Source organism: Adiantum capillus-veneris, chromosome 17 (genome assembly GCF_014529385.1).
Source record: "Adiantum capillus-veneris isolate H3 chromosome 17, ASM1452938v2, whole genome shotgun sequence".
Classification (NCBI taxonomy): Eukaryota; Viridiplantae; Streptophyta; class Polypodiopsida; order Polypodiales; family Pteridaceae; genus Adiantum; species Adiantum capillus-veneris.
In genome coordinates, this window is record NC_140947.1 from 118,263,138 (window position 1) to 118,274,805 (window position 11,668).

At 39.2% G+C, this 11,668-nt stretch overlaps 1 protein-coding gene across 1 annotated transcript; it reads right to left on the minus strand.

The window, feature by feature from the left end:
* Nucleotides 1-10,282: 10,282 nt before the first annotated feature.
* On the minus strand, nucleotides 10,283-10,918 carry LOC147437957 (uncharacterized). The gene has a single exon (XM_086486670.1). The coding sequence runs from the start codon at nucleotides 10,916-10,918 to the stop codon at nucleotides 10,283-10,285; it is 636 nt and encodes a 211-aa protein (XP_086342796.1).
* Nucleotides 10,919-11,668: the final 750 nt, after the last annotated feature.

The window sequence follows — 11,668 nt, forward strand, 5'->3', positions numbered from 1 at the left end:
TTACTCAAAAATCTTCTGTCTTTTGCTCCACCCATTGAAACATATTGCAAAACATCACCGGTTCCTTTTGAAGAGTGGTATCTTTTTTTAGATGCACTTGACCACCATGAAAACCCATTTGAGAGAGCAAAGCCTCACATTTTTCTATGCACTCGTCTGCAAGTTTAGGGCTTAATAGAATATGCATAGTCAAGATGGAGTCGAAGCAATTTGTCCAAGATTCTAATCTCTGCATGCATTGTGCATATATGTACATTTTTTAAATCTATTGTTAGAATTGGATCCCAAATCATAGAAGACGATGGGTAGTCGATGACGTTCACACTATTTCTCGATGGTGGTTTTTCAACCTCGTATTTTGCAAGCCATCCTTTTGTTCCAGTGCTTGCTAATGCAATATAGACATGGATACTTGGTATTGGCACCTCCACATACACCAAACATGCACTTTAATGCTTTTAGGTCGGCACTCAAGTGCCATTCTACAAAAAAGTCACCCATGCCATCTACACAGAGTTTTTCACCTGCATTTTGGTCCTGTATAACAAAAGGGATATCGGTCTGCAAAAACAGCCATTTCAATGTATCGTGATTTTCTACTGGTATTTGAGCTGCTCCTATCCACCAAAGCTCCATTTCTGATTGAGTTTTGTGGTATGGGGAATCAAGCTTACCCTGCCTATAGTCCAATGCTCTATTCATAAGGGATATGGATACTCTTTTCATTTTTTGACATTTTTGAATTTGAGCTTCATCCAATTTCAAAACAAATATAAGTTTTCCTTCACAATCTACTTCTTGCATATTATAGTATCTCACCATAGCAGATTGAACATTTTTTATACTCATCCAAATGTTATTAAAAACATTATACTCAAAAGAATATTTTTTTTCCTGTTTTTCATATGGCATCGTTCCTTCTATATGATAGTACTCTCCAAAATGTTCGGGTATTTCTTCGTTTAATAGAGTCTTAACTTTCTCAACATTGTGAGGCCTAGGCAACCCAAAAGCTTTAATCTTGTAATACTTTAAAACCTGAAACCAGGTTTTAGAGATGGCCCTGTAACCCCTTCTACTCACCCCCAGTGTGTCACAAACTACTTGTATTTGAGAATGTTGGACCAATAAACCCATATCTTTTAGTAAATTTTGAAATACCAATTTCTTCTGAGTTTGATTTTCAGGAAGTTTCAAAAGTTTAAGAATATCACTTTTGTTCATTACCTCATTCAAACATCTCACCCTTTCTTGAACATTGGACATATCAAATCCTAAAAGGATAGTCATATGTTCTCTAGTAATCTTTAATCTTTTTTTTGTCCAAAACCTTCTGTTAAGTTTAGTACATCTCTCATTCATTTTACTCGTGCTCTTAATCCTATTGGAGTTTCTTTTAAAGTCCAAAGCTGGTGATTTTCTTGTTTTAGAGATGCTATTTGGTTTTCAAGTTCTAAAATTCTTGCTGCATTTGAAGAGAAAACAGTTTTGAGATATTGAATGTAATGTGTATGATCAATGTGTAAATGAGATAACCTGGAACTATATCCTAGTAAGCCATCAACCCCATCACCAACAAATCTCATCAAACCATGAGGTGTGTGAAAAGATGGATACCTTCCAGTGCTAGGATCCGGTGGATACAAGCTTCCATCTGTCCATATATCAATGTGTTTCTTTCCCTCGTTGCAAAGTTCTTGTGCTTCATTTGCAGTTGTAATTGGTCTTTGATAGACACTCCGCGTAGTAGCATATTCATGGCTTAGCTTAATGTTCAAGTGAAACTTGTCGTTATCACTAATGGAAGATGTATTAGTCATTGTAAGTAATGAAGGAGCAGAAAGTATAATGGAAATAACGTAGCAGCAGAACAAGGTGCATCAGAGAAGAATAGATAAAGCTCGCGAAAGGTGAGAGAAAAAAGAGAGATTCAAAAGTGGAAACAACTATTTTCCGCCAAGTGAAGTAAATGAAAACAAATTTCGAGGTGAGCCACAAAAGAATGTGAAGAAAACGATATCTTTTTTAATATTTAGAGATATGTACCTAGATACACTTTAGATTGCGTAGATATGCTTTAAATGACCAAAACGGACAAATTTGGAGCCGTTTTGACCACAAACGGCTCTGCTAATTAGTAATTTAACCAATTCCTTACACAACCCTTTTTGAGTCGTTTTTGGCCCTATTGATGATATCATCATCTACTCCAAGTCTTTGGAAAGAACATAAGCAACATCTCCAAGTGATTTTTCAAGCATTGAGGGAGAACAAGCTTTTTCTCAACCAAAAGAAAAGTGAATTCTTCCTTCAAGAGATTCAATACCTAGGTCATATTATCTCTCACGATGGTATCCGTATGGATCCATCAAAGTTAGAGGTAATAGAATCATGACCTAACCCAAGAAACTACATGAGCTAAGAAGCTTTATTGGTATGTGTGCATACTATAGACGCTTCATAGCAAAAAATTCTCTCAAGTAGCAAGACCACTACACGACTTAACTAAGAAGAAAGTTAAGTATGTATGGACTGCTAAGGAGAAAAATTCTTTTGATAAGCTCAAAGAGAAGCTTACTTCCCAACCAGTCCTCGTGCTTCCGGATCTCTCAAAGCCATTTGAGGTCCAATGTGATACTTGTGGTGATTGCCTTGGAGCAGGTTTTCTTCAAGAATCATTCCATAGCATATGAGAGCCGAAGGTTCAATACTAATGAATGAGTCTTGGGCATTTATGAGAAAGAGCTTTTAGTTGTTCTACATGCCCTAGACACATGGAAGCACTACCTATTGGGGACTCCATTTATCCTACGAACCGACCACCAAAGTCTCAAGTATTTCATGACGCAAATCAAGCTTTCCGACAAACAAATGAGGTGGGCAAATTTCCTTTTACAATTTAATTTCCATACTGCTCACATAGCTGGTAAGCACAATCAAGTGGCCAATGCACTCTCACGATGACCAAGAGTTAATGTGGTGTCTATAGCTACTCACAATAATCTATCCTTTATGACAGATGAGTATGCTACTGACCTTGACTTTAGAGACATAATGTCAGCCCTTGCTTTGGGGAAGAAAGAGGAACCATTCACCTTGCAGGATGGTTATCTTTTCCACGGCATTAGGATATGTGTTACCCATTCCCTTCGTGAGAAAGTTATGTATGAATCCCATGCTCCTCCAGATGTCGGGCAGAGAGGTATTCAACCTACTCTCCAAGGAGTAGAGACGTACTTCTATTGGTCTACCATGAAAGTGGACATACAAGAGTATGTTTCAAAATGTGTAGTATGCCAAAAGACCAAGTATGATAGAGGGAAGCAACCTAGATTACTCCATCCATTGCTTATTCCAAATTCACCATGGGAGAGTATATCCACGGATTTCATCTTTGGATTACCCAAGTCTATCCATGGGAATATAGGAATATGGACAATAGTCGACAGGTTTAGCAAGCAAGCACATTTTATTCCTATCAAAAAGACTATAAGGCACATCAAATGGAAACTCTCTTCATATCTCAGATTTTCAAGCACCATGGATTACCCACATCCATCGTGTCAGATAGAGATTCTAGAATGACTAGTAATTTTTGGAAAGGTCTCTTTGAAAATCTAGGAACAAGATTGAATTTCTCTTTGGCCTATCACCCACAAACGGATGGCCAAAGTGAGATAGCTAATATTACAATACTCGATCTACTTAAGACTTATGTTACCAAAGTAGATCAACGCTCACAATGGGAAAAGTACTTACCTCTTGTAGAGTATGCCTACAATAATACTGTACATACTTCTATGGGAAAATCACCTTTTGAGATCATTGAGGGAAGACCTAAAAGTCCCTTTCTACTCAAATTACATGGGAAGATCTTCGCCGCCGATGAGTGTAGCCATGACCTACAAGAATCTTTTCAAAAGATTAAGGAGGCTATATCCATCTCTCAACAAAGGCAAAAAGCTGCTGCTGATAAGCACAGAAGAGCCTTAATGTTCAAAGAAAATGATTGGTTCTTACTCAAGTTTCCTAAGGCTCGATTAAGGCAAACAACGGGAAAAAATCCTACGGGCCGTCAAAAGTATTATGCTAAACTAGCAAAAAGATACTATGGTCCTTTCCAAATCTTGAAGCCCATCAATGAGACAGCTTATCAACTCAAGTTGCCCAACCATTGGCTCATACACAATGCCTTTCATGTAAGCCTACTTAAGCCCTAGAAAGGCAAGCCACCAAGTGAACAATCATTGAAGACCCTCCCGAAGTTGACGACCAAGAAGAGGTGCTACAACCCGAAGCTATCCTTCGGCATGAAGACAAGGTACTACGACATGGTAAGATTATTCGACGGTATCTTATTAAGTTCAAAAAGTATCCTTTTGAAGATGCTAGATGGATGCAAGGAATACAACTTAAGGATAGTATGAACCTTGTTAATGCTTACAATGCTACATTAGAGTAAGCAAATGTACAAATTTCTTTTAGATGACTCATGTTTTTGTCTTATAAGACTAGTCCTCTTATTTATTGTGCACAAATTTAACTAGTATGCATGCTTACAATCATGTTTGTGATGACGACGTCTCTCAAACACCAAGTAGAATTTGTCACTCTACTTTGAGAATGAAATGGACTAAAGAGCATACATGCTTGCAGCAGCTATGTCTCCCAAGCACCAAATGGATTAGTCATCCATCTTGGAAGGATGTCATAGGGTAAAAAGGGATCCTCTACCCGCTAAGTAAAGTTAACTAATGATTAAGGCTTTATCTCTTCTACCTCATAGTCGAGGACGACTATGATTTCAAGAGAGAGGTAATGTCATAAAATCTAATATCTAATATCTAACCAACCCAAATGATTCTCTCATATTGAACTGATCACTTAATGTGGGAGAATAAACGGGAACAAGGGTTAAGATATAGGCATGTGCTTATAGATCTATCTCAACACGAGGCCAATAGTAAAGGGGCCCAAATGAGAGATGGTCTATCAAAGAGCAAGGCTAACCAATGGAGCATAAGACCTTAGGGTTAGCTTCATTGAATACCTCCAATAATGTATGTAAAAGTCCTTTGACCTTAGGTAAGCTCGGGCTGACCTTGAGGCGCGAGAACCCGACCCAGTTCGAGGTGCTTGTCCTGCTTGTCATGCTTGATGACTAAGTTGCTTGAGGTGCTTGATGATTGAGGTGCTTCATATTCTTGAGGTGCTTGATGATTGAGATGCTTGACATGCTTGAGATGCTAGGGTTGCACTTGAGGTGAGAACCCAGCCCAAGCTTAAAGTGCTTAAGGGCCAAGCTTGTGGTGGGAACTGGGCCTATGTATGAGGGGCTTAAGGTGTCAAAAATTCAAATATTCAATCCCTACAAGGAGGGGGCGATCCCTACATGAGGGGGTATGAGAGAGAACACCCACACACTCACACAAGGCATGCATGGTACAAAGAAAGCAAAAGGGACACTTGTCAAGCTCCTCCTCATGTTGCCCTCATGGTGTGCCTGAAGCCTATTGGTCTGTCACCCAAGGGGTCCAATGATAATTTAGGATATTTAATTAATTTATTTTTCATTTATCATGTGCTCTCTCTCAAAGGGGAAAGGGGGACACTTGTCTCAAGGATACCCTTGCTGCTTGTAATGCCTCCTGCTTGTGATTGGCTAGGCCTGGAGGGGTCCAATGAGCTTCAAGCATGAGCTACAAGAGGGGGTCAACCCAAGCAAGCTAGGGGGTTTCTTATGGGTTATACTCACCCACACACATTCACAAACACTCTCATTGTGTGCTATGAAAAGGGCAAGAGCTCCCTCTTTTCTCCAAGCAAGTAGAGGTTGAGAGCCTACACCAACACTCTTGGCTATGGAGTGCAAATCCAACCAAGGGCCATGCTTCAATGCTTAAGCTTTCCATCTCCTTATTCTTCATTACTATGCTATTATGTATGCTAGCAACAAGAGTTATGATAAGTGAGGAACTAATTCTTTCTCCTACAAAATGTTTCTTCTTCCTCTTCCCTACCCTCATTCCCTTCTAGCTCTCTCCACCTTCAAAGGTGTTTGAGGTCTTCGGACTGAGGCTTGGGATGGTTAAAGCTTTCTTCAAAGTTTATGTTATGCTTGTGATGGATGAAGCTTTCCATCTTCATTGCATAACCTAGGTCACAAGAAACACAAATATTGTATTGTAACAGGTCTCTCATGGGAGAAATCATAATACAAATGCCTATTGGAGGGGGGACTGGTTCCACATAAATCCGGTCCTGAATTGTTGTCATGTTCTCTAAATTCTCTCTCTTGCAAAAGTATTTTTCATGCCAAGTTAACTAATTGCTATGATTATGTTGCTATCTTCAATTATGTTCACCCGCTATGCTCACAAAGTCATTTCTCAGAAGTACTCTCATTAATTTCTGCTACTCTCAAGTTAAATAGGCCAATTCCATTACATATCCTTCATATCTAGCAAACCATTGAGCATCATCTTCATCTTGGGAAGAGACACACTCCTTCCTTACCGAGTAGACACCGTACTCAACATCGGAAGAGTATGCCAAAATATGCAATGTAAAAATATTGATAGATGGAAACTTCCTAAGGTTCGTAACACATAAGGAAACAAAAAAACTGTGAGTCTTACTTTATGCCAAGGGAGTTCCTAATTTCAAGCACACACACCTGGTCTTGTAGTGCTTGTGGATGGTCCTAACAATTTTTTTCATGTGACAAAGGCGCACACCAAAAATGTGGCTCTGCTTAAAATAATGGTAAAAAAATCAAGGTCCCAAAGATAACACAATAAGTCTCCACATAATGTCTTAATGGTGGATAAAAACATACTAGGATGTGAAGGATCTTCCATATTTAATATAAAGGACACCTTATAGATGTAAGAAAACTGATCCATGATCTATATATATTCCAATGGGAATCAAAAAATAGACAATGTTATGGAGAGAGGTAGAAAATTAATTCATGAAATATTCTATGATTTGAAACATATACAAAGAAGAAGACAATGATGAGAAGGATTGGAGCCTTCATATGGCATTGATTAATATCTCATGGTATTGTTACTGCAATTGTTTTGTAAATTACATCAACGTCATGCAGGAGAATTTTCACTCCAACAATTGAACGTGCGCGTGATAATGCAACATACAATTGTCCATGAGTGAAGACTGGTGTCACTAGGAATAGGCCCAACATGGTAATGCTTTGGCCCTGTGACTTAGTTATCATCATATAGAAAGAAGGATTGGAACCTTCATATAGCATTGTTTAATATCTCATGGTACACAATGTTTGTTGTTAGTGCAGTTGTTTGTTTACATCAACGTCACATAGGAGAATCTTCACTCCAGCGGCGGCTGAACATGCACGTGACAATGCAACATACAATTGTCCATGAGTGAAGACCTGTGTCACCAGGTATAGGTCCAACATGGCAATTCTTTGACCCTGTGACTTATTTATCATCATACAAAAAGCCAATCTAACTAGAAATTGTCTCCATCTAAGAACAAATGGCAACTTTGCACCAGAATGCACAAAACATATTCGAGGGATGAAAACCCGAGTGCCAACCTGTGTACCTGTAATAACTTCTGCCTCCAAAACTCTTGCATGAAATGCCTTGCACACCAATCATGTCCCATTACATAGACCTCGATTTGGATCAATGTTCCGTAGTAGAATTATTGGGGCATTCATCTTCAACTCCAAGCAATGTGTTGGAAATCCACCACCCAAGGTGAGATTATTTAAAAACTCCATAGAGTATAAGAAAGGATCTTGCATCGAGTTTTCCACCACAAAGTCAGCACTAAAGTATTGCACAGCATCACCTTTCATTGTGTATGGGCCCCGGGGGATTCACCATGGAAAACTTACCGCACCACGTAAGTGCAGGGGAGGGGTTTTTTTTACAAGTTACATAAGCGTAAAAGTTAGGGGCAGCCCCCCAATAAATTATCTCCCAAGCTTAAAAATAAGGGAGGGGGGTATCATATTTAGGGGGAGAAGGGAGAAGTGAGAAAAGGAGAAAATGAGAAAAAAAAAATTGTGTTTCAAAATCATGGCTTCCCAAAAGAGTCTGCCCTCGAACTTGTGAGTCAATAGCTACAAAGATACTCCAAAGATACATGCAAGAACTAATGTTGCTTTGTATCAATTGCTTGTTTTGTGATTATAGTTCATTTGTTGAGGGATGAAAGCTATAAAGAGTTTGTATAGATGCAAATTTACATAGAGAACTTAACAAAACTTTATAACCATATGTTTTCAGTAATTTAGATGGGTTAGAATTGGACGAGTAGCCAGAGTGCAAGCTGATCAAGCACATAGTTTGAAAGTCAACTAAGACACATTGAGGGTACATCTAGTTATCAACACAAGTGATTCCTTAGTACGTTTCCAGTCACTATGTTACACACTCTTTGACTAGTTTTACTCAGTTAGATCATTTGAGACCTAAGTTTTATATGTAAGATAGGGGTATGATAGTTTTCTTTATTGATTTTCATATAAGCGTAGAAAGGGGGGTGATAATCCCTAATATGAGTCGTATATAGGGGTTTTATCAAAGTTATCCACTCGCACGTGGCGTCTCATTTTGTGTATAGAGTGAATCCCCCGGGGTACGGGGCCTTAGCATTGAGAATATCAACTCCAGAGTTTTTTGGAGCAAGGATGGCCCGCTCTTTGAAGTATTCTGCATGGACCACATCTTTATCAATTTTTGAATAGATGCAACCTATCAAATCATCCAATGAAGATGAAGAAAGCACCATGTGACGGGGGATTTCTATCATTTGTTCATCACCGATTGTCAAAGTCCCATTTCCTACATCCATAAGCCATTCTCTGTAAGTAGAATTTGCAACATCACCACCTCGCACACGCATTTTATGTGCCAATTTAAGGATCTTCACATGATTCCATAAGTACGATCGACAAAGTGTAGCATCAACAATGTCAGCACTCCCTGGAACACCACTGGTAAGATCTGTCTGAAATCTCCCCCAAGAAGCAACACTTTTCCACCAAATGGATTTCTTGAGCACGTGATATCTTGCAAAGACCTGTCCAAAGCTTTGAAGGCATATCGATGCATCATAGGAGCCTCATCCCACACAATCAACTTGCACATTCTAAGCAATTCAACAAGTTGACCCTGAACAGGGATATTGCATGTGCTGCAACTATCAAGGTCCAAGGGTATCTTGAATCTAGAATGTGCAGTGAGTCCATTTCGCAATAGCAATGCTGAAATACCAAAAGATGCTATGGCCAATGAAACTTCTTCTTCTCCATGCACGCGTGACAACAAACAATTATACAAATAAGTTTTCCCATTCCCTGCAGGGCCATCTAGGAAAAAAATAGCCCCACCGTCAATAGTCAATCCATGCAAGACTGCCTCAAAATCAATTCTTTGGTCTTCATTTAGAATCTGCTCCATTTCACATGACACGGATAGTTCTTGTATTGTGTCAAGGCATTGCTCTTAGAAAAGCAAGCTATTTTCATCACGTGTCACAAAGCGCTCATCAGGCATTGGAATTCCAGGAAATTCAGTTAGACTTCATCCAAAATTATGAAGAATGTTATGAAAATCTCTCAATGCATACCTTCAGCAACTTGTGTACATCCATCTAACGACTCATATCTCATCTCCAACATGTGTTGGTAGTCCTCAGACAAAAAACATCAAAATATTTCCCACAAGAGATGAGGAGAGAAGGGTTCACAAAACAATATAATGGTCACAAAAAAATGTCTCAATTGCAAGCCTGTATGTGTATTTCAAGCTTCCTCCATGCATCCGAACCATTCCCCATCATCTTCCAAGATACCCATTGCAATGCATGCTGCCTTGAATGTTGGAAACAAGACACCATTTGCGGAGCGTAGATCCTCAAATGATTTACATCCTTTACAAACAATTAAAAGCAAACGAACATAATATCATTCACCTGTAGAGGGCTGCACAAAATACATCCGCCCAATAGTGTCCCCACGATGTCTCTTTGTCCATTTTTTGGAACCCGAATTCCACACCCACTTTTGAGGAAAATCAATGTACAAACTATCATTTACATCAGGATTCTCCAAGTTGCATGTGAACCACTCTGTCAAAGTGGTCTTCTCTGCATTGTCCCTTTGCAAGACATTATTAAGTCTATCATTATCTCGAAAAGTCACCATTTGACCAGCCAGAACATGCACACTCAATCTATGAGCAACTGGTGCGTCATTGTGCAGAGGATATTCAAAAATTCTCTAGCAAGCCTCAGATGCAGATACATAGTGGCCATCTGTGTACATGTCTATCTCATCAATGTTCTCCCTTTGTGCATCACGTACCGATGTATGGAATCTTACAGTTGCCCTATCATGCCCCTTGTAGATGTACTTATAGACATACTTGATAGCTGAAATTGTAGAGCATACCTCAACATTGATATGCGCATTAAATAGTGTTGACAAAATAGGATTACATGGCACAACCCATCTGTTATCAATAGTAAAACACCTAACCTTGGCGGTGAAGCCATTATTTTTTCGCACATAAATGGGGTAGCCATTATTATCCATGCTTGTTTGCTCACAAAATGAACGTGGATATTTTCTAATACATCGGCCATCCACCATGCAAGGAGATGAACTATTGAACTCACCACATGGTCCATGAATGTTACAACTAACAATGATATCATGAAGCACTGGAAATCGATTTTTATCTGGCAACTCTACACAAACCATCTTGTCATAGTCAAATGTTGATTGAGGCTTACATCGGGGATCTAAAATCAATAATGTATGAGAATGTGGCAAGACTCTCTTTTGGAACTCCATGACAGACATGTAAGCCACCACTTTCCCAAAAATATCTTTCTTTAAGATATACTTCATCATGCTCGAGAGTTTCAAGAAGAAAACCTTGGTGAATATGTCTAGTCGATCAAAGGAAACCTATCCTGGAAGTAGTGCCTCATTTATTTCTGGCCATTTAGGGTTACATGTGAATGTGATAAATAGGTCTGGCTTTCCCTTTGCAGCACAATTTCCATTGCATCTTGATACAATTGGTACATGTGTCGAGGGTCGCCTATAAAAGATGAGGATAAGACAATTCTTTGACTTGCAGATCGTCCAAGTACAGCATCACTCCCAGACAAATGCACCATATCAACCAAGCCTGCATACAATTCTGCCCTCAACGTCTTCTAATTTGTACGGACCCATGCAAGACGACATTCCTCAATGGCACAATATACATCAACCATAAATTGTTGAAGTAAACGACCCCCACAAATCAAGCATGACTCCATATCAGTACGAACATGTAGCCGATATGCATAGTACTCTCTTTGAGTGACACATTGTCGACCAGCCAAGGCATCCAAAGGTCCATGCACATGAGAATAAGGAAGCTTGATATGCCATCCATCTTCTCTCTGTGGAAAGAGAAGAACATACAATAGTGGCATGTACGACCTGTGTAGATTTGAAATCCTTTGCAGCCTTCCATTTTGACAATGTATCACAATGTCACGATGGCCTGTTGTTTGTACATCCCCTTGATCTGGCATAATTGCAACAACCTCATTGCCAACAGGTATCAAGTACTGCGTGGAAGTATTTCTATTCTCACAAATTGTCATT